The 22,321-nt window shown below is 37.3% G+C and overlaps 2 protein-coding genes across 5 annotated transcripts in view; one reads left to right on the top strand and one right to left on the bottom strand.

Annotated features, from left to right (window-relative positions):
- The window catches only part of LOC130184300 (uncharacterized), a 40,640-nt gene extending 23,438 nt beyond the window's left edge, over positions 1-17,202 (top strand). For all 4 annotated transcript variants that reach the window (XM_056400226.1, XM_056400225.1, XM_056400227.1 and 1 more), the window contains 25 exons: positions 853-1,056; positions 1,176-1,326; positions 1,907-1,977; positions 2,306-2,398; positions 3,716-3,948; positions 4,688-4,868; positions 5,198-5,392; positions 5,915-6,065; positions 6,745-6,860; positions 7,763-7,909; positions 8,415-8,565; positions 8,720-8,892; positions 9,008-9,143; positions 10,072-10,191; positions 10,309-10,346; positions 10,508-10,625; positions 10,788-10,900; positions 11,456-11,645; positions 13,367-13,575; positions 13,669-13,819; positions 14,306-14,454; positions 15,226-15,331; positions 15,416-15,664; positions 15,813-15,942; positions 16,882-17,202. In XM_056400226.1, coding sequence (XP_056256201.1) covers positions 853-1,056; positions 1,176-1,326; positions 1,907-1,977; positions 2,306-2,398; positions 3,716-3,948; positions 4,688-4,868; positions 5,198-5,392; positions 5,915-6,065; positions 6,745-6,860; positions 7,763-7,909; positions 8,415-8,565; positions 8,720-8,892; positions 9,008-9,143; positions 10,072-10,191; positions 10,309-10,346; positions 10,508-10,625; positions 10,788-10,900; positions 11,456-11,645; positions 13,367-13,575; positions 13,669-13,819; positions 14,306-14,454; positions 15,226-15,331; positions 15,416-15,664; positions 15,813-15,942; positions 16,882-17,053 — 3,747 coding nt within the window. In that variant the 3' untranslated portion in view covers positions 17,054-17,202. The remainder of the gene's footprint in view (positions 1-852; positions 1,057-1,175; positions 1,327-1,906; positions 1,978-2,305; positions 2,399-3,715; positions 3,949-4,687; positions 4,869-5,197; positions 5,393-5,914; positions 6,066-6,744; positions 6,861-7,762; positions 7,910-8,414; positions 8,566-8,719; positions 8,893-9,007; positions 9,144-10,071; positions 10,192-10,308; positions 10,347-10,507; positions 10,626-10,787; positions 10,901-11,455; positions 11,646-13,366; positions 13,576-13,668; positions 13,820-14,305; positions 14,455-15,225; positions 15,332-15,415; positions 15,665-15,812; positions 15,943-16,881) is intronic.
- Positions 17,203-18,014: 812 nt separating this feature from the next.
- Positions 18,015-21,807, bottom strand: LOC130184303 (CD209 antigen-like protein E). The gene is made up of 8 exons (XM_056400231.1): positions 21,722-21,807; positions 21,323-21,400; positions 20,487-20,600; positions 20,145-20,222; positions 19,409-19,480; positions 19,042-19,193; positions 18,842-18,960; positions 18,015-18,751 (listed from the first exon to the last, which is right to left on the bottom strand). Exons 1-8 carry the CDS (start codon positions 21,804-21,806, stop codon positions 18,577-18,579), a joined length of 873 nt encoding a protein of 290 aa, XP_056256206.1. The 5' UTR covers position 21,807; the 3' UTR covers positions 18,015-18,576.
- Between the last annotated feature and the right edge of the window lie 514 nt (positions 21,808-22,321).

The following is a 22,321-nucleotide window of genomic DNA, read 5'->3' as shown; positions in this document are numbered from 1 at the left end:
TCAGTGTTTGATTCCAGTTTGCAGAGACTTGGAAATGCTAATTTAAAAAACAACCTGTTGAAAACAACCTGTGGACACTATTCCATCGGGTTTTAAAAGTATATGTAAGACAGAAGCACCATTCTCCTCACATCTCTCAATAAGTCTACTGGTATTCATTTAATGAATTTAATTCATTTTTAAATACATACATTTTTGTGTTATCCTGTGCCATCTGTATATTGCTTCACTTGGATAAATCTGTTATCTTTTTCTTAATATATTGTTTAAATGGTCCTCAAGCATGTTTTCCAATAGATATGTCAACAGCCATTGTTTTTTTTTACCTTTATTAAGGGGTCACACAGTTGTTACTACAGTACGTAATAGATTTTTGGAGCAATGTCCCTGCATGAACTGCATAAAATAGCCCAGAATCTGGAGATGTAGTTGCCCAGATAATTCAAACTATGATCCTATATATGATTAAATCTGGACTGGACATGCTCTGATCACAAGATGTCATATCAAAAAACAGAAAATGTGCGGATATGCTCCAGATTCTTGCAAGAACCTTAAACGGTTATCCCTGGATTCTTGGGATTTTGTAGTAGTGAAAGTTTTTAAATAAAGTTTCACTTGTTGAGGGCTCTGGCACAGAGGAATAAGATATTATCTAACTGTGGATATACGGAAAAAAATGTGGTAATAAGATCAAATAATTCAGTTTTTGACAGTAAGACAAATAAAGAATAGTACAGCAGTATCCTTTTAAATGTGTTAATTTACCACAAACTCTATATAAAATATGAATAAAGAGTTTAATGTCTATGTAAAATAATTACCCTTCACATGCTCCTTTGTCGTCCTCAGTGCAAATTCAAGCTGACCCTGGATGGTGTGGTCCATAAACTCTGCAGCGACACCTGCTTCATCAACTACCACAAAGTCAACAACCTGCCCGTGTCTACCTGTGACGTCTGCAGCTCCATCTGCGCCGACAGACGATACATGCTGAAGATGGAGGACGGCAGCAAAACCATCTGCAGCGAAGAGTGTCTGGTCACGTGCAAAGAGGTGCAGAAATCAAACATCAGTCATGGTCTTATCATTTTTAAATAAAATTAAAAGTTCACAAGTTCAAACACATTTATGAGCCTCATATCAGCCATGTTCTGTTTTTTGTCTAACTGCAGAAAGTCAGGACACCTCAGCTGTGCCCCACGTGTCAGACTTCACATCAGCTGTCAGACATGGTTGAAAATAAAAACGAAGAGGGCAGGTTGGACTTCTTCTGTAGCAACAGATGTATGATTGTGTATAAGGCGCCGTCTTTCACTGTGACAGGTATTTTACAGCAATATTTTCAAAATGAAAATCTTTTTCCCTCTTTTCCAACTTTCAAATTTCACCACCAACTTACTTTGCATTGATGAGGTACTGTTGCACTGAATTTCATTTTTTTCTGTTTTTATGTAAAGCACTTTGAACTTCTTTAGAATGAGATTATTCTATACGTATAAAAATGAATTTTAGTTAAAGAATATCTAATGAGTTTCTACAGCAGTGTACAAACATAAGGTGTTGAATAGATTGTGTTTGTCTGCTTCCTTTGCTAAAAGCAGTAACTTTCTTTTCCTCACGTTCTTATCTCCTCATTAACTTAAAGTTTATCTGTTATGTAGACAAGATTCAGAATCAGGTTTATTGCCAAGTAGCTCTGACATATGAGGAATTTCTTTTGATGTTTTGATGCATAACAATGAACATAAAGAAGAAGAAAAAAATATTAAAAAAGATAAAGCAAAAGCAAGATAGCTTAAATAGAAATAGAAAGACACCACTGGCTCTGTCTATGTTTGTCTTCAAAATGTGTCTGAAGAAAATTTCCTTCCTTCTGGGGACCATAATTTGTTCGTCTTTATAGAAAAGATCAACCCTTCATCTGAAGAGAGCGATATCAAAGATGTGAAGCCGTCCCTACCAAATCTGGACTGTGTGAGTTTGATAATGTCTTCTCTGATAACTAACACGCTGAATCAAGGTTATGACTTCAAACCTATTTTCTGATATGAACAGTCACAGCATGAATGTAGTTTCTTTAACCTTTGTAGTGATGGGTGTGATACAGTGTAGGAACACGACTGAGTTTGTGACTGATAAGTACAAAACACCAGAACGTCGGACTATTGCAAAGTGTTCTCTCTCTGGATGAGCTGCAGTGTGAAAGTAGATTCAGAGTTGGAATAGTCACAATACTCCACACAAACCAGTCTGTCCTACAAGTCCCATAGCTTATTCATCTCTTTCTTCACTCCTCATTAAGATAAAAGAAGAGCCCATCGATGAGGAGTACGACCAGGTTCTTCCACCTTCCATATTTGCAGAGGACATCAAGGATGAGCCAAATGTGGCGAAGGTACGACATACAGGTCACACTACAGCTCATCAGAAGCTAAACACAAAGAATCAGAGAGGACATATTTATGTGTACAGCACCATAAAGCATTTACATTACATTAAAAGTCCACCATTGAAAATATTATTTAAGTAAAGATATGTAATTATTATGAGCAAAATGTATTTTAAACATCAACAGTAAAAAGTACTTGTTAGGAACAATGGCCCCTTTCAGATAGTGGATTTGATTATTCTAGCTGATGTGTAGATGTGGAGGTGAAGCTAAGTACTAAGCTAAGTTTAAAATCTAAAACATGAAACTTCACAGACAGAGTGTCTGTAATTTAATCCTAAAAACTAAATTTGCAAAAGAGAAACTATATTTCAATATTTAATTTAAATTACCTGGTCTAAAAATGTTCTAGAAATGTGTCTGTATCTTGAAATAATAAAGAATAACAGGTTGTAGCAGAATAATTATGAAAAGGTTTATTTGAGAAAGTAACAAAACTGATTTTTTTATTGTATGTCTTTTATATGATATATTTGTATTTTTTATTTTCAAATATGTTTTATAGAGCCAAAGAAAGTTATACAGACAGTAAATGGTTTTACCAGTGTTCATTTTCATAGTAAGAAAGGATTATAAAATTAGATTAATTGTATATTTGCAGGTATAAAACAGGTGATGTAAAGGTATAAAGATTGCCCTTGGGATTCGCACAAATAAATAATAAATGAATAAATGAACAAATACTTAAATAATTACCCTAAATGAAAACTGACAAAAATAAATGTGTAAGTGTAATAATAAAACTTTAAGAACCCATTTACAGACTCAAATGACTTAACAGAAGTGTTTTTCCAATTAAAAATAAACCATCGTTAGACACTGACCATATGTTTGATATGAAAAACAAAGTAACTTGAAACTACAGGTTCTTGAAGTGGACTGTGGCATGAAATGCAAATGCTGAAGAGATGTGCAAGTACCTCAGTTTTTTTTACTGAAGTACAGGACTAAAGTAAATGTACTTGCATTTGAAACAGGTCTTTGTAGTCATTCATTTCTAAAATTATTGTTTGATTCTGTCGTTACAGGATTTCTACTTTTCAAGAATAATATCCTGTATATTAATCCTGTTTGTGTCTGTCCACCTTAAATCATGATTGATGTAGAAGTGATATGAATAATAATGCATTTTGATAACTAATGAAGAAAAGAGTGGCAGAGTCACAAAAGGAGACATTTAGAGATTCTGGATTTTATCTCTAGACAGCAGGTTACATCAAACTCCCCTGACTCCATCACTTTCAGTCATTCTGTTTTTTACAGGAGGACTTGAAGATCGATTCTGTCTTCTCCTTGACGACAGACTCCACCTCGGCACCACCCACTGTCACCCACATGGATTTACATGCGTCTTGTTCCAACTGTAAAAAGGTCCTGATGGATGGAGAGACAGTTTACCAGAGGAAAGGCCACGCAGATATCTTCTGCTCCACTTCCTGCCTTTTAAAATTTTACCAAATGAAACCTGTTAAGAAAACCTGCCAGTTCTGTCTTCAGTAAGTCACATTTTTAGTGATTTATTGTGTCTTTATGTCCCACTTCCTCCTTTAGTTTGGAAGAATTTCAAGGAATTCTTCATTTTACTTGAACATGATAATTAAAGTTTAGACAAACGTTTCAGTGTCTGCTGTAATGATGAAATTAGTTGTTAGTTAAGGGATCACTAACAATTTTTATAATCAAATAATTTATTAAGTATTAAGTTCCAGCTTCTCAAAGGTTGGGATTTACCTTTTTTCTCTCTGTTTTATGTCATGATGTATTTGAATGTATTTGGTTTTCAACTCCTAGTCAGACAAAACAAGATGCTATTTTAGATGTTCATTTGGTTTACTTTATTCTGATATAGTATACGCTAAATGATTAATTGGTAAATAGAAAACACTCAATAGATAAATCAATACTGAAAATAACTGTTAGTTGCACCCCTGTTCTGATGCAGAGAGAAAGACAATGCTAATAGAATTTTCTTATATGTACATTTATTTACGTGGTGATTTTTGTCCTAAAAGCACTTGTGTGTGTGTGGTGTATAAACTTTAGGATCTTTGTTGTCTCATTTTCTGTTTATCACTGGCTGTCCAACACGGCCATCAAAAACTATATTTTTTAAATAGCTTTTATTCCTGTAACATTAGTAGTAATCAACCTCTTTCAACTCAGCTGCATCTAAACATTTTCACCATTTCAACAATTAAATATTTTACCTGATCTCGTCCTCCCTCGTCCTCCCAGGTTGATGACACAGTCTCAGCATGTCCTCCAGGCCCCGGTGGATAATGAAGGGACAATGAAGGACTTCTGCAGCCAGACCTGCCTGTCCTCCTTCAACTACAAGAAAATCATGTCTACCAAAATTCCCATCCTGCCGGTCTCGTCACATTCACAATGCAGCATGTGCAGCAGATATTGCATTGTAAGAGAGAAAAGATCAAATTATATTTTATTTTTATTTTTTGTATGAATAAACATTGCCTGCTATAATAATGATCTTATAAAATAACTATAAACTGTGTTTTAAAATAAATACAGTTGTGTGTTACAGTTGTGATTATAGTAAAAACATTTTTTCCTCAGTAAATATTATATATATAATAATATAATATTATATATTACATGCAAAACTAAAATCTTCATCTCACATATAAATATCTCAACTCTCTGCTGTTTTCTCTCCTGGTTTGTATGAGTTTAAAGGATTATAAATTATGGTTGACACAGTGTCATTTGTTTATCCCCGTGCAGAGCAAACACGAGATCGTGCAGCAGGACGTCGTCCACAAGGTCTGCAGCGACCCCTGTTTTCTCCGTTTCTGCAACATGAACAAACTGGCCATTTGTGTAAACTGTCACTCCCACTGCAACACACCGCTCATGCTCAGGATGGAAGACGGCAACAAAAAACTATGCAGTGGAGAGTGTTTGACCCAACTCAAAAAGGTGAGAAAATATAAATTAATTTGTTCTTATTTATGGTGATAAAACACAGTTATTCAAATAAAGAGGGGTGGAGAAATGTAAATAATAACAATAATAATAATAATAACTTTATTTATACAGCACCTTTAAAACCAGTTTACAAAGTGCTTTGACAAACAAATCAAAAGCAATGTTAGTCAAAAGCAAGGTAGAAACATGGTAGAGTTATAGAGGGAGGAGATATAATATGATTCAATATAGATAAGGACAGAGGAAGCAGATGTGTATAGAAACACAGCAAAACCAATAGGGCGATATAGAGACAATAAAAGATAAAATGACTATTGAAAAAGACAATAAAAATGCTTCAGCCTTATATAGGATTAAATAAAAGTGTAAATGTTATAAGAGGTCTATACTGGCTAAAATAAAATGACAAATTAAACAAAATGTTATATTAACATGGGAAAAAGCTTGAATGTAAAAATGCTCTTAGTTGTGATGGGACTTTATTTTCTCTCTGTGCTTTTTGATACTTGGCAGAAAATCAAAACACCGCAGCTGTGTGCCATGTGCCACTCCTCAAATCTGATATCAGACATGGTTGAGAACAGAAACAGTGAAGACGTGGTGGAGCTCTTCTGCACCAGCAGCTGTGTGATGGCGTCAAAGATCCAGGCTGTCAGTGCAGCAGGTACTGGACCATTATTTTCTCAACACAGCTGCTCTTTGTCTCTCTCCACTTATTTTTCTTTTTCTCTCTGTGTGATGTTCTAACTCCCAGTGAACCAAGTGATTCAGTCATTTCTGGTCATGTGTCATTGAGACTAAAGATTGTGTGGAGTATGGTGAGATCCAGATCAGACCCAAACTGTGGCTGATCATTTTTATCTTTCCATTTTTAAAAGCAAGCTGAAGACCTACCTTTTTAGTCTGTCTTTAAGTTGAATTTAGTTTATTTTATTTATTTGTCTTTCTATTTATTCATATATTTCAAGCTATTTTACTGGTTTGTGCTTTTATTATATTATTATTTTTTAGACTGTTTTCCTTGTAATAGTCTACTTTTATTTTTGATAATTGATTTATTTTAAAGCACTTTGTGTTACATCATTTGAATGAAAAGTGCTTTTCATATTAAATCTGATTGATTGATTGATTGATCGATTGATCAAATAGACCTCAGTAACAGAGACCATTTTTTTATCCTGTGATAATTATAAAGCAGCAGGTGGTCCAACCCAATTTCATATATATATATATATATATATATATATATTCTACTCCCAGGAAACCTCAGCCCTTCATTCAGATTCATATGCAGTAACATTCTTATCTAAAGCTTCTATCACAAAACCTCTCCTTCTCCGCAGGTACTCCACTGAACTGTGACAACTGTGGAAAGACCACAGTACCGGCCTGCCACCTCGCCATGTCAGATGCTTCCATCAGAAACTTCTGCACTCTAGCCTGCGCCATGGCTTTTAAGGTAACAAGAACCTATATACTACACGAAGGTGAAATGTGAGAATTTAATACTCTTTTCAAGTTGATGTGCAGTAAAGATAAGACTTTTGTGAAGCAAAGAGAGAGCTAAAAGCCAAGAACAAATCAACCCTGCCAACAAGTATTGTGTCTGTATCCAAAGCCTGATATTGACCAGTATATAGGAGGACCTTGACTGCATGACCAACATCTGTTTTTGAGAAATGTTTTGAGGATACGAAACATTTTCAGACTGGTCCAGCAGGGAAAGTTTCCCTGAGATCAAAGGAGAACAGAGTCGTCATCATTATAGTTAAAAAAGTTTAAATTCTTTCTTGTACAAGTGAAAAATGCAATATGGTGATAGATAGATAGATAGATAGATAGATAGATCTACTTACTTACTTTACTTACTTACTTTATTTACTTTTTTCACACCTAGGGTAAATTCAAGTGTTCAGTAGCTGAATATAAAAAATAAAGTAAAAATAAATAATTCAATAGTAGTAATGATAATAGTTAATAGTAAAGTATAATAATAGTTGGTACATAAAACCCACACTTGTGAAGCTTATCAGTTTTGTCTTGTCAGACTCTTGGAAGTGGTATTTATTCATATACCAGACCCAACATAATTAATCCCACTATGAATTATTGTGTCACAGTGTTATAAAGCTTGTTCCTCTGTCTCATAGACCCAAACTGTGAAACCTGTATAAAAACAGATAAAGGAATGGCTCCTTTATCTGTTTTTATATAGGTTTTGCATTGCACTGGTTGATGTGCTCCTTCTTTACAGTTAACATGCTCTGTGTGCTTTGTTGAAGATGACTTTGATGATGATTTTAGACCATCTTCTGCTGGTGTTATACAAAAAGCACATTTTCTTGTTTTTCTGTAACACAGGAGACCCAGAAAGACACGACTGCTGCCACTAACCCGACAGGAGCCTCTGACCAAACACAATGTGATTACCTCAAACCACCAGACAAACTGCCGTGTGCCCAGTGTCGACGCATTATAAAAACTACACCCAAGGTTGTGCAAAAAAAGGTGTGTTGGCTCTGTTTCTTTGAAATGGGTAGCACCAGTGTATATGATCTGAAGGCATGTTGTTTCAGTGCTTGATATATTGTAAAACTGTTGAAGTTCCCTTGAACAAAGTGTGATTACCAGTTAAAGGTGCTACATGTAAGCTTTTGCTTATGTTACCATCAACAGCTGTTTACTTAACAGTCCAGAAGAAAGCTCTGGCCTTTCCCGTCTTGTAATAGTACTAGTCACTGTAGAGTCCAGTCTGCCCTAAGTTCAGCATGAGAGGATGAAGATGTATAGCTGCTCAGAGGGCAGATAAACATAATGAGGGCTGAAGCTCTTGGCAAATCTCCATCAGCACCACCAAGTGCTCCCAGCAGGAAACCACACTTGGCAGCAGAGAAAACTTACATATAGCACCTTTTAAACCCATGAGATCTCATCTTAAAGGCTTGGCGACTGTCGTGTACACCGTGACATATGTTTAAATATGTTTGTTAAAATACACTCTGTGTGCACACAGTGCAAAATGAATTTCGTGTGCAGTCTGGCCTGTTCTCAAGAGTTTAAGAGGATCAACAGCATCATGGGCAAGTGCGAATACTGTAAGTATGAGCGGATCATCAGAGATGCCAAGAGGGTCAACGACAAAGACTGCTACTTCTGCAGTGACGGTAAGAAGACGCATGGACACGTGTAATGAAGCATTGTGTGTTTTATTATATTGTTTGATATTGGGATATAAAATGCTGTGTTTATGTGTTCATTATCAGAAGGTAAAAGTGCAGTAAAGAAACCATATCAAGACTCTTCTTTCTCTCCTCCCAGGCTGTAAGATGCTCTTTCGTCATGACCTGGAGCAGGAGTGGGGGAAACACTGTCGGTCGTGTGCGTACTGCCACTCCATCTCCAGGGCGGTGGTGACAGCGAAGTATGATGGCAAAGATGAGGAGTTCTGCTCTGAAGACTGCAGCGCAAATTACAACATGCTCTTCTGCCGCGTAGGTTTAGGCAGATGCTGCCCCACTGCACAAACGAAGAGCAACTGTACTTTGTTTTTGTTTTTTTAACATTTTTGTTCATGTGAACTCACGTTTACCCTCTGCTCTCTGTCAGGTCGCTAAGTGTGACACCTGCAGTCGTAATGGGAAGCTGAGGCAGAGTCTTCCCATGCTTGGGGAGGTCAAACACTTCTGTGACCTGAAATGTCTCCTACACTTCTGTAATAAAAAGCTCCAGATGGTCAACACGGGTATGTGATGTTGGTTAGTCTTAGTTAGTTTGTTGCTTAAAACTAGGGTTACACAATTAATCAAAATAAAATTGAAATCGCAATATGGTTAAGTGCAATATCCAAATCGCAGGAGTTACGATTTTTCTAATAAAGGTAAAATGTGTCACATTGTTGTGCATTGTCAGAACCATCAGCGTTGTGGTGCTACAGAAACGCCCCCAGCCTACAAATCATATTCTCCAGACGTAAAGGAACAAAGAATAAAATCACGACTCGTGTCGCAATATCTGCCATAATAATCACAATATGATTTTTTTTTTGTTTGCATATCATTCAGCCCTACTTAAAACCCTGTTCATGTCTGAATTTTAGGGTCCAAATGTTAATCAGGTGTGATAAAAAAAAAAAAAAAGATCCCAGAGAGTCAGACAGGACAGGTTCTGGGTTTGAGCCTCATGGACCCACAAAAAATCTGAATGGACCTGAATCTAGAAATAGTGTCTGATGTAGAGTGCTAGGCATCGTGGTACTTTGCCCAGCTCTTAACTATCATGGAAACATGATTGAATTTTTTATTTTTTATTTTTTGTTGCACTTATGTCTAGTGCTGCCACTAACATATTGCAAACTTTTTAATAAGCAGTTGCTTGATTGTCATATTGTACCTAGAGATTGTAACAGGCACAGTCCAATTCAAACACAAAGAGGCCACATTTAAGTCAGTTTTTTGTTGAATTTCAATGTCTGACTGCACTGTGCAGGGTGTTCTAATATCTTGGGTTGAATCTGAATTTTGCACAGACATTAAACCTGTGTCAGTTGAAGATACATATGATCCAGACCTGAGATGGATTTCTAGGTTTTGACTTTAATTTTTAGGCACTCAGGTAAAATGTGATGGGACTGATTACTGACAGAACCTCCTGACTCTGTTTCTTATCTACAGTCTCTTCACCTCCAAGATTCTCAGGCACAGCGGAGTCCTCACCCGTCATCGCTAACGTTATCTCACTTGCTGGTACTCTGGCTCAGCAGACCAGTGCCTGCTCCAGCACTGAACAACCTGGTATATACACAAACACACACAGAGATACACACACACACACACACAGACAGAAAAGACTACTGGACTCAAGATTTCACCCATGTGGGGTTTTTTTCTAACTCTGTCGTATCTTCACAGCCTCTGTCCCTGACATCCAAACTAAGGTCATTGGACATGTAAGTTCACTGCAAAAATCAAGTCCTCCACATAGTTACCATCTTTCTGTTGGCTTTGTTAACAAGTTCTATTAAAAACAAACTTATCTCAGCAAATTTGAGATATCCAAGTAACAACCTGTTGTAGCTGAAGATGTCATGATCATTTGTCTGTTTTTCAGGCCAGTATTCAAACCATCCCAAAGGAAGTGAAGAACAAGTCTATGCTCTGTACACCTTTGGTCCACAACAAAGGAGTCTCCTGTACAACACAGACTATCGACACAGAAGCACAAACAGGTAAAATTCACATTTAAATACTCAGATACCCAAATACACTTTTTGTGATGCAATGCAAATATGCAAAATATACAAAAACTAAGATACACACACACACACACGCATCCTTTTTTCAAAAACACAGCTTTGATGTTGTTTCTGTTTTCTCTCTGTTGTGTGAAGACAACTTTCTACCTAAGGTCATAGTGCTGCCCGTCCCAGTGCCAGTGTATGTTCCCCTACCCATGAATATGTACAGCCAGTTCACACCAAAGCCTGTGGGCCTGCCATTACCGGTACGTACAATACTGCTGACTCCTCCTGTGAACCTTTATTCATTTTGATCACATCCAGAAAATCAGGCCCCTCACTATCAGAAAAAAATGCTCTTTTTAAATGTATGGTATTTCTTATGGCTGAGCTTATGGTGCTTAGTTCCAGGTTATATCATCAAAAAAACAGTACTTGTCAAGAAAAGTACTTGAACTCTGAACTCTGAAGTTTTTCAAGAATACAGTACAGGCCAAAAGTTTGGACACACCTTCTCATTCAATGCGTTTCCTTTATTGTCATGACTATTTACATTGTAGATTCTCACTGAAAGCATCAAAACTATTAATGAACACATGTGGAATTATGTACTTAACAAAAAAGTGTGAAATAACTGAAAACATGTCTGTTGTGAAGTGTGAAGTGAAATTTCCTTGTCTTCCCTTTACCCTAGCGTGAGATTTTAATGACATTTACACCATCTGTTTTTGGGGGATTATGAGAGAAACTGTCAAGAATATATAAGCACTGTCTTCAGGTGCCACAAGCAGACTGTCTTTCCTAAACTGTGTCTTTCTCAGCTGCCTGTGCCCGTGTTCCTCCCTGAGCCGACAATGAAAGAGAGGATGGAGCCAGAACCCTCGGAGGGAAAACTCAACGTCAGGTCTGAGATGGAGACAGAGCAGGATGAGTGGCAGGAGAGAGAGAATGGGCAAGAGGCTGGAGAGGTGACCAGAGAAGAAGACAGACAAGAAACTGAGGCCTTAAAGGGTAAGAAATTTGTTTAATTTTAGTTTTAAGAGACATCCAGGACCAGCCACTGTGATTGTGATACTTAAAATGTTTTTATGTAAATGTGTCTGTTCATTATAATGTAGGTCATATGTTCCAGCTATAGCTGAGAGTACAGTTGTAGAGTTTTCTCTAAATAATAATCCACGGAGCATTGATGTCTTCTGAGTTAAATTGTCCGGCTAAAATCATTACTGGTCTTAAAATGAAGTTAAAACTGCTCTTTTCTCCTCTGCCTTCATTTAATCTGTTAATCTTTGATTAGATATTATTTATTTGATAATCTGTGTTTTTATACTGTTTTTACTCCTCCACGACCGTGACAGTCAGAGCTGGAGCCATATTGTTTTCAGGTTTTCCATCCATTCATCATGGCGAACAGAATATCTCTGTAACGCCTTGATGGAACTTCTTCAAATTTGGCACAAATATTCACTAGGACTCAAGGATAGGCTGATTAGATTTTGGGGGTCAAAAGTCAGGGGCGTGGTGACCTCACAAAACACATTTTTGGCCTTGTGAATGCGATATCTCTGTAATGCCTTGAGGGAATATCTTCAAATTTGGTAAAAACATTCACCTGGACTCAAGGACAAACTGATTAGAATTCTGTGGCTAAAGGTCAAGGTCACAGTGACCTCACAAAACATAATTTTGGCCTTGTCAACGCAATATCTTCAGAACTCCTCTAGGGAATCCCTTCAAATTTGGCGCAAACGTTCGTTTGGACTCAAGGATGAACTGATTAGATTTTGGTGTTCAAAGATCAAAGGTTAAAGGTCACGGTGACCTCACAAAACACTTTTTAGCCATAACTCAAGACTTCACAGCCATTATAACAAAATTTCACACAAATGATTCATATTTTCTAAGACTCTGGATAAACAGGGATGTAACCTGAAACTAGTCTGAGTGGAGGAGGCAGACAACCAGCAGGAGGTGATTCTAGTCTTATTATGCTTTTTATTTTTATGCTTCTTTTATTTCTCTTAAGCACACTGAATGGCGTCTGTGTCTGATAATGTGCTATACAAATAAATTTGTATATATATAAATATATTAATAGAATAATATATAAATTTTAAATATTATATATACAATATATGATCCCACAAGTCTGGTCCTGTCTGTAGCATCAGTCATCGCTGTTACATCTGTGTTAACAAACAAACTACCTGCTGTCTTTAATATACTGTACATATAAACTAACACCAGCGATCTGAATGCTGTCCTTGGACACACCTTGGGATAAGACAAGATACAGTCGTCTCTCCCAGGAAGGAAAAAGATTAAGAGCCTGAGAAACCGACTGTTCAAAGAGTCACACAACTAAATGATAAAACACAGAGTAGTTAAAAAAGAAATCATCACAACAGTGCAAATACTTTATTCCATTCAAATACGACTCAAAAATAGTTACAGATGGGGCGTTGTGTGGCGTAGTGGTCTAAGCAGGCGCCCCATGTGTAGAGGCTACAGTCCTTGCTGCAGTTGGCCCCGGTTCGAGTCCCGCATCGGACAGCCTTTACTGCATGTCATTCCCCCTCTCTCTGCCTCCCCATTTCCTGTCTCTCTCCACTATCCTGTCCAATAAAGGCACAAAAGCCCAAAAAAATATACTTTAAAAAAAAAAAATAGTTACAGATTAATTCCTACTCTAAGTGCTCCATCATTATGTTTAATGTCCTTATTATTTTCAGACCACACCAGCAGCTGCAGGCAGGACTTGGTTGAAGAAGACCTGGATAGTTTCAGCAGCCAGGAGGACTCAACCAGTCCACCACTCAGTCCAGCTCCTCCTCCTCCTCCTCCTCCAGACACAAGAGAGGATCCCCAGAGCTCACCGAGGCCTGCGCCTGCTGCTCCACTGTTACAACAAACTCCGGGCAAAGTCCACAACCAGAACAAGGTCAGAAACCACCTGGAGGACCAGTGTAGAGGTGATGGTCTCATCTTTCTGTGGAGTAAACTTGTTTCTCTTTTTTATCCAAATGGTTCAAAGTTGCTACAGTTGTCTAAGGAGACCTCTCAAAGAGACTGTTCGAAGGTCATGTCTAGGAAGCACCACAAACTGAAGAGTCAGTGTGGGACTGACGCCTGGAAGAGATGGATTCAGTGGAGGGAATCACAGACCAACCTGGACCCTGTGTCTTGTAGGTTTTTCTGTATTTATTTTAAAATTAGATTTTGGATGTTTGAAGCTTAAAATTGAATCTAATTTGCTCTTGGCTCAATAACCCACAACTTCATAAGCACAGGTTTAAACAGATGTTTGTGGATTGTGGATGTGGATCTTTGTTGAGAAACAGGCATTATATGTTTTCTGGTTGTCCAATCCTTTCGTACCATTCTGGTGAACATGATATCTCAGTAACGCCTTGAGGGAACTTCTCAAACATTCAGTTGTACTCAAAGATGAACTGATTAGGTTTTGATGGTCGAAGGTCAAGGTCACAGTGACCTCAAAAAACAAATTCATACGCTGATCATGAGACAATTAAATTAAAATGTCTAACAAAATAAAATGAAGTGATGACATTTTATTTTTATAGAATAATTTAACAAAAAAAACCCCCAGAAAAATATAAAATGTCAGACACATCCACTAAAACTGTCTCCTTACTTCTGTCATCTGTCAGCACATGTGCGGTTAAAGGAGGATGTTCTTCACTGCTCCGCGGCTGAACTGAGCGACGGCCTCTGTCGCTTCGTCAGCGAGGTGAAACAACCTGATGGAGAGCCGTACTCCCCTGACGGCCTGTTCTACCTCTGCCTCAGCATACAACTGGTAAGACAAACAACATGGGGGGTTCAAAATAATATCTCTGCTTCACTTTAGAAATATGAAATATGTTCTCGCTCACTGACTGAAGTTGCAGTGATTGGCTGAGTAGCATCACATGACCAGTGCCGTAAAGGCTAGAAAAGTGCTGCCGGTTAGAATAGAGCTGCTATGTCAAAGTTGAATAATTCTTGATAATTTACAGATTATAGGTCCAGGTCCAGATAGGACGGCGTCTGGATCTGGACCTGCCTAAGTGTCTCTTTTCAAGGACATTTTAGTCAAACAGTTTTTCTAAGTTTGAACTTACCATCACACAAACAGAATTTTCTCCTGTTTTTATAAATAAGTAAATGAAAAATCCGTTTTTTATATTATCATTTCGGATATTGAGCAGAAAAGAAAAAACTAAAAGCTACAAAACAAATGATCATGTGACTATATTCATAACACAGTATCAATAGTGTCCTTTAAAAACATGTACTTGTTATATCTTGTTATCATCTTATTTCTCACTAAAAGAAACTTCCTGTTACAGTTACATGTTGAACAGTTTGTGCTGTTTATTCTTTGTGCTTCATAACATTTTACACTCTAATATGTCTAAAAAAAAAAAACTCATCACTTATTCTATGAACATTGTAACAATAAATAACTGATGTTCCTAAATCCAGTCACACCTTGCATTTCTTCTTCTCTGTGGCCTTTACAAACTACAGTGTACACACCTTCAAACTTATTCTTATTCTAAATTCTTTTGTTGTTGTTTCTCTGTAGTACCTGTTTGAGAACGGTCGTATGGAGAACATATTCAGTGATCTGATCTACAACAAGTTCTGCACAGACTTCACCAAAATCCTCAAAACATCAGTCACAGCCAGTGGTGAGTTAGTGTCCTATTATTATTATTTATTTATTTATTTATTTATTTTTCTGTCTCTGATCGACTCTCTGTTCTCTTCGCCAGGTTCCATCCACTCCCGTGTGGAGGAGGAGTTTCTCTGGGACTGTAAACAGCTGGGGGCGTACTCCCCCATCGTCCTCCTCAACACTATGCTCTTCTTCTGCTGCAAGTACTTCGGCTTCACCACGGTGGAGCAGCACCGCCAGCTGTCCTTCGCCCACGTCATGCGCTGCACCAAAACCAACCCGAATAACACCAAGACCACCTTCCTGCGCTTCTACCCGCCCCTATCCATACATGAAGCAGAGCCAGGTACCAGTGTGGCTGCGGTCAACTGCTCACATCTTCTTATGCTGGATTTGTGTTATGACAATGTCGTGTAAATGTGTGTGTGTGTGTGTGTGTGTGTGTGTGTGTGTGTGTGTGTGTGTGTGTGTGTGTGTGTGTGTGTGGTCTTCAGATACAGACGGTGTCCCAGCTAAAAGACGTAAGAAAAATCAGAATATAGAGAATTTCCTGGAGATGATGGAGAACACAGAGAACCCTCTACGCTGCCCGGTCAGACTCTATGAGTTCTACCTCTCCAAGTGGTGAGTGTCTGATTCTATGTTCAAGGTTTTATGTGTTTTATGTGGTATCGTTTTAAATGTGCTCATTACAGACAGTTTAGGATATTTATTGTCTTAAAATTAGCATGTTTTTATGCCAAATACTTCAATAATTAATTTATTTTCCCTGGAAAATTATAATCATAACAATGTGAAAACATTTTCGTTTAAAAACCATGCTCCTCAGTCAGCCTCAGTGTGAAGGAATTTTTTCTTCTTTCTTTAAGAGTCCAGGTCATTATGACTTCACATTGTTACACTGGTTCACTGTGTAGCTTCTATTATGACTGATTCAAGTCTAAATGGAGCCTCTTTATCCTCTGTTGCTAGGGTAAATAAGGTGTTATGGATAAAAATGCATAACTTAGAGGAGACTGTCCTAATCCAGTTCCAGACGAGTATGAGTGAAGAAGCACAAAAGGCGCATTACAATAGTTAGATAAAGACATGTGACGTCTGTCTATATGTATATCTATATGACCTGCTGGACCAGACATCCTCAGAAATTGATGAGGCACTACTCTGATTCACATGCTGTCTCTCCTCCTACAATTAACTACTTACCTGAGACATCTGAACTGCTAGTGATTGTCTTTTTCTCCAGCTCACAAGCTTTCTACTGATAATTATAAAAAAAAAGCCTGAAACACACAGCTGCAGCTGACATTGGGCGAGGGCGGAGTATAGAGACATACAAGAGACAAACAAGCATTCACACTCTCATTCACACCTATGGGCACTTTAGAGTTGCCATTTAACCTAGTGTTTTTGGACTGTGGGAGGGCGCCACGGTACCCGGAGAGAATCCACGCAGGCACAGGGAGAACATGCAAACTCCAAACAGAAAGGCCCAGAGCCGCAAGGCGATAGTGCTAACCACTGCAACACCATGCCGAAAACGTCTTCTGTGTTTCCTCTCAGCTCGGAGTCAGTGAGGCAGCACAGCGACTTGTTCTACCTCCACCCGGACCACCGCTGCGTTCCCAGCAGCCCTCTGTGGTTCTCCTCCAGCCCTCTGGACGACAGCACCATGGAGGCCATGATCGTACGAATCCTCACCGTCAGAGAGCTGCAGGGGGACGATGTGAGATAGAAGATGGACCGACAGATACAGAAGACGAGGTGGATTCAGACTGATGAAGGCAGCTAAATGACTTTTACAGTTTACAGTTAAAAATGACTTTGAGTTTAAAAATGTTTAAATTGTGAAAATCATTCCATTAAACAGAAATAGTGAAATTATGTCTCTCACACGAACACCTACAATTTGTTGTGTCATCAACTGCTTTTGATGAAATCATGACAACGTTTATGTTTTGTTTTTTTCCAAACACTCTAAGTTCAAAATCACGTTTTGCGATTACTTCAATTTTTTCTACCTGGACTCATTAAATAAGAGTTTGTTTCAAAACATTTTTTTCAAATATTTCCCTGTCGGACTTGATTTGTTATCGTTGCAGAGTTCAGCTGCAGTTACAGGGGCCAGTTTCACAAAGGTACAGATGTTCTGCAAAGATTCCTCACAGATCATGTTTCTGTTCAGCTGCGCTTTGTTGGACGGGTTTTGTTGCTCAGATTGAACATATTCCACTTTAGACTTGGGGTTGTGCTTTTGTGCTTTGGAGTCTTATAATCTTGAATCCTTATGATCAACATGGTGATCCTCCAGGTTTATTTGTGCTCTTCAGTTTATTCACTTCAGATGTAAAAATGCTGCCCCCTTGTGGTTTGTTTCTATTGGGTTTTAAACTTTAACTGATTTCAAAATCTTTTTCCTTTTTGAGTATTGATCACTCACTTTCTGTAGGTTTAAGAGGCTGTAAAATATTATTTTTCATATGAATAAAAAAATAGTCATTCATATGAATGGAAAATGTATTCTGTCAATTGACACAATATATACACATTATTATACATTACATTTTGAAATATACAAATCCCTTGTAAAACACTAACATGACATCAGCAGACCAATACATGATTCAAAGTGATTCAAAGGTGTTTTTTAAGGTGTTTATTATTAATTCATCTAAATATATCAAATAAATTATATTCTTTATTCATCACTGACTGTAATTAAAGACCTCTAAAATGTTACAACTAACTAAAAAACAAATGAATTATAAACTCATATTAATTTGATTAATTTGGCATTTTTGCATTAAACTAAAAGAAAAAGCTGGAAGAAAACAGGAATTGTGAGATGAAAATGATATTCACAGTACAGGAAATAAATATTAAAAACCCTTATATAATTAATAATTGTTAATGGTTTCATTTAAAACCTCAGTTATTGATTAATCATTTAAAGACAGACTAATGAAATGTAATCATTAATGAAAATGTTTATCTTTTTATATATACATTTTTGTTTGTACACTAAAACACAGCTAAACCGTTACATTATTGTTGTCATAAAGACTCATATTTAATTCTCCGGGTCACAAACACTGAGAAAAGACTTAACACCGAAGTAGTAAACGTCCAGAAATATTAACTAATCATAGATTCTAAATGAGGTGTTTGCTCTTTCATTGTTTATGTCATTAGCTTTATCAGTAACAGCATCATGCCACAGATTGTTAAACTGGCTGAGGACTCGAGCTTAACTGGATTTCAGACACATGTAACCGCAGTCCGTCCCATTTCTTCTTGTTTCTCACAAATACTTTTTTGAGGGGCTTTGCAGGATTTATCCCACCACCAGCCCTCCCCCATCCTCGCACAGTCCTCTCCATCAGGATTCTCCAGTCTCCAGTTGTCTGGCTCCTGCCAAAACCAAAAACTCAAACTAAGAGATGGAGAAGAGAAAGAACTGGATCAATAAAAACTGAAAAATTTGAACTGGAAATGGACAAAAATGTTTTCACAACAATCAAACCTTTTATTCAGTTGTGAGCCGTCCACCCACAACCATTCACCCTCTACCGCTGAGTCTGTCAGTCCGATCCAGAACTTGTCTCTATTATCCATTTTTTGTAGTCTGTTTTTCAGGAAGCTCTGAAGAGGAAATGTTGATGAAATTCACTCTGTGAGTCTTTCCTGTGCTGAGACGATGAAACATAAAGAAGTGTTTTATACCTGCTCCTCTCTGCTGTCTATCTTAACCAGGTCTCCTCCCCGTCGTTTGCATTCATTTCTGCTGTCTTCCCAGGATGAACGACTGATGGAGAAGAAATAGCACTGTCCTCCGTCTTGCTCCCAGCCTCCTTCACACTTCTGACATGGCTGATCTTTGAAGAGGTTACAGCAAAGACTTTATGTTTACATGTGATACAGAAGCAGCAGGAACTTTAAAGGTAAAGATCTGAGAGCAGTGAAGTGAATCCTCACAGATACAGCACTCTGGCCTTGAGCAAGGCACCTATCAGGCAACTGCAGCCACAGTCTAACTTACTGTATCTGTCAGTCCAGTGTTTCTTTAATCATCATAAAATCAATAACTTACTTATTTTTACTTCAGGAGGTGTGGGGCATGTAGGCTGCACTGTGCTGCATGGTGTTGGTTCACAGCGTGTCTCTGATGGAAGAGGAGAGAAGTGATTTCATTTCATCAGTTCCTTATACGGATCGTTTAAACAGAAAAGTAACTTCCACACGAGAGAAATAAATCGATAATAAATAAAGATGTCAAACCCAATCTCTGTCAAATCTACCTGACAGGTTTATTTTTAGAACTTCATTATCTAATTGCAGCTTTTGGAGATCATCCTTAGTTTGAATGTTTTCATATACGAAGTCTTACAAAAAGGAAAGTATAGTCAGAAAAGGTCAATGCTTGATTAGTGTCAATTTCACTGAAAACTTATTTTGCCATTTTAAAGTTTATTCCCTGTGGTAATGTTTTTATAGTCATATGCTGATATATATTTTTTAATATATATATATATATTCAGTTGAGAAAATTCAAACAGAATTGATCATCCTATTCACTTGAACTAAATATTACTAAATATATATAGAACAAAACATTGTGGTTTCAAACTAATTAAAATTTCATGAGGACAAAATCATTTAAAGGAAGTTTATTATATAATAGTATTAAAGGTTTAGGGCAGAAATGTTATTTCTTTACTGTTTTGAATTTCCTTTGTACACAGACGAGACAAATTTGAAACCAGATTCGAATCAGGCTTCACCTGTCAGAATGAGTAAGTGACTTTGCAACACAAACTCAAACTTACCAGAAAGATTTTTTTTCATAGCATCATGATCATATTGCAGCTTTCGGAGATGTTCCGCAGTTTGAATGTTCTTATTTACTGATTTAAAAAAGAAAGTATAGTCAGAGAAGGTCGGTACTTGATGATGAGCAGGAGTCTGTTCAGAGTCATTAGAATGAGGTTAAATAATATGGACAGACATTTGTAGATTAAATTAGATTTTTAGTGATTTTACATCAGTTCTATTACAAGGAAAATAACCAATAACATATCAATCTAGATTCTCAAAGTTGCTGAGATTGTTCTTCTCATTTTACAAGTCAGTCTAAATTAATGTTCTTTGAGAAAACGGTACAAACTCACAGGTAACACAGAGAGCAATGACGGCAGCTGCCAGCAGAGCACTGAGAACCAGCAGAGCCACGGTCTGCCATGTCACCTTGGATCGTTCGTTTGGCTCTGCTGCTTGTTGGGCGCCTGTTCAACAACAGAGGAGACAGTTCACATCAAATTAAGTATCCAGTTTATTCTAGTAAGGTAATTTCTTAAACTTTGTGTAAATGAGAAACCTGGTTAGATTTAACCTGGAGAAAACCATACATTCAGTTTCTTAGCTTGGCTCTATACAGTACACTCAGCAGTTTATTAGGAACACCTAGCTATGACTAATGCAGTCTGATACAACAGTCCTGCTGTAAATCCTCCTTCATGAAGGTTAGAATCTAACAGAGGCAAATAAACGAGCAAATTACACTGATTTATCATCTCTGTGCAAGATCCAGGAATTTGCTTTGGTGTTTTGGTACATAACAATAATCATAGTAAGTAGAAACTTTATTATACACAATAATAGGGCAACTAACTTATGTTCATTATCAGTTAATCTGCTCATTATTTTTCTAAGAAATGTCAGAAACTAATGAAAAATGTCCATCAGAAGTCCAAGGTAACATCTTCACATATCTCATTTTGTCTAATAAACAATCAAAAACCTAAAGATATATGTTTATGGTTGTAGAAGACTAAAAAGAACAGAAAATATTTACATCTCAGAAGCTGGAAGTCTTGAATTTTTACCATTTTTCTTGAAAAATGTCTGAAATTGTTATTCAATTATCAGAATAGTTGCTGACTAATTTACTGTCAATCAGGTAATCACCTCACCTCACCATGCCACTGACTTGCTGTTTATTACCTACCAGGCAGCTCTGCAGGTGGTTCAGTTCTCAAGATCCTGACTTCAGAGTAAGTGGTTTCAGCTGATGAGGAAGTTGTCTCTGCAACACAAAACAAACTGCTGTTGAAAGGATTGTGAGCAGGCGCCACTGAGTGAACGATTAAACATTCGTACTCCACTCAAAGGCTGACTAACAAAAGAAACAAACTCTTGGAAGTATCTGGAGTTTTCATCTTCGAAAACTCTGGTGGTATTCTTGGAGATGTAAGAGGGAAATCAAGTCCATCATTTCATTCTGAAGAAAGTGAAATGTTGCTAAGAAGACTTGAAATGAACAGTTCACTCTTTTTCAGCATACATCTTTATTTTATTCTTGTATACACTGTAACCATAAAACGTTGTAAAAGAAATTAAGACTCACCATTGGTGCATGCCCTCGCTCCCCTCGTAAATTCGACTTCTGTGTACAGTACTTCACCTTCAGACATTTTCATCTCTTTCACCATCAGTGAGTCTGAAAGAGAAGTAAGTCTAGGTGTGACAGCAAACGGTTCAAGTACTCGTCACGCACAAAGTGACAGGTGGGGAGGGATTTAAAAAAAATCTTGTTCCCCAAGGTCAACTTCTTTTTTCCTCTTCACTCATTTCAATTTTTCACTTTCCTTAATTTTTTGACAAAATGATTTATATTCTCCCACAACGAAATCTCAAGTGGTGGTCTTTTTTTTTAGTCCAAAACAATTTTTTCCAGTTCTCAGTCATCTATACTGTACCTGTGTTGGTATGGCATCCCATATCTTTATTGTCTAAATCTGTAAAGTTTTTCACTAAGTTTTGTCTCATTAATGTGAAAAGTTAGGAAGGTTATCAAGCTAATAATATATAAACATACACTTTACATTTCAAAGGACAATATTGTACTTTCTTATCCCACTAGATTTACTTCAAAGCTTTTGTTATTTTGCAGATTCATCAAATTAATACAAAATTTAAACAAATTAATACAAATAACATATAAACC

Source organism: Seriola aureovittata, chromosome 16, assembly GCF_021018895.1.
Source record: "Seriola aureovittata isolate HTS-2021-v1 ecotype China chromosome 16, ASM2101889v1, whole genome shotgun sequence".
Lineage (NCBI taxonomy): Eukaryota > Metazoa > Chordata > Actinopteri > Carangiformes > Carangidae > Seriola > Seriola aureovittata.
The sequence above is the reverse complement of the archived record's forward strand: the minus strand, read 5'-3'. Positions and strand labels throughout refer to the sequence as shown.

Coding starts and splice junctions, on each gene's coding strand:
- LOC130184303 (XM_056400231.1), bottom strand. CDS start 21,806: ATGGTGAAAGAGATGAAAATGTCTGAAGGTGAAGTACTGTACACAGAA. Junction 19,481..20,144: donor TATGAAAAAAAATCTTTCTG/GTAAGTTTGAGT, acceptor CTCTTCCATCAG/AGACACGCTGTGAACCAACA. Junction 19,194..19,408: donor ACCTCCTGAAGTAAAAATAA/GTAAGTTATTGA, acceptor ACCTCTTCAAAG/ATCAGCCATGTCAGAAGTGT.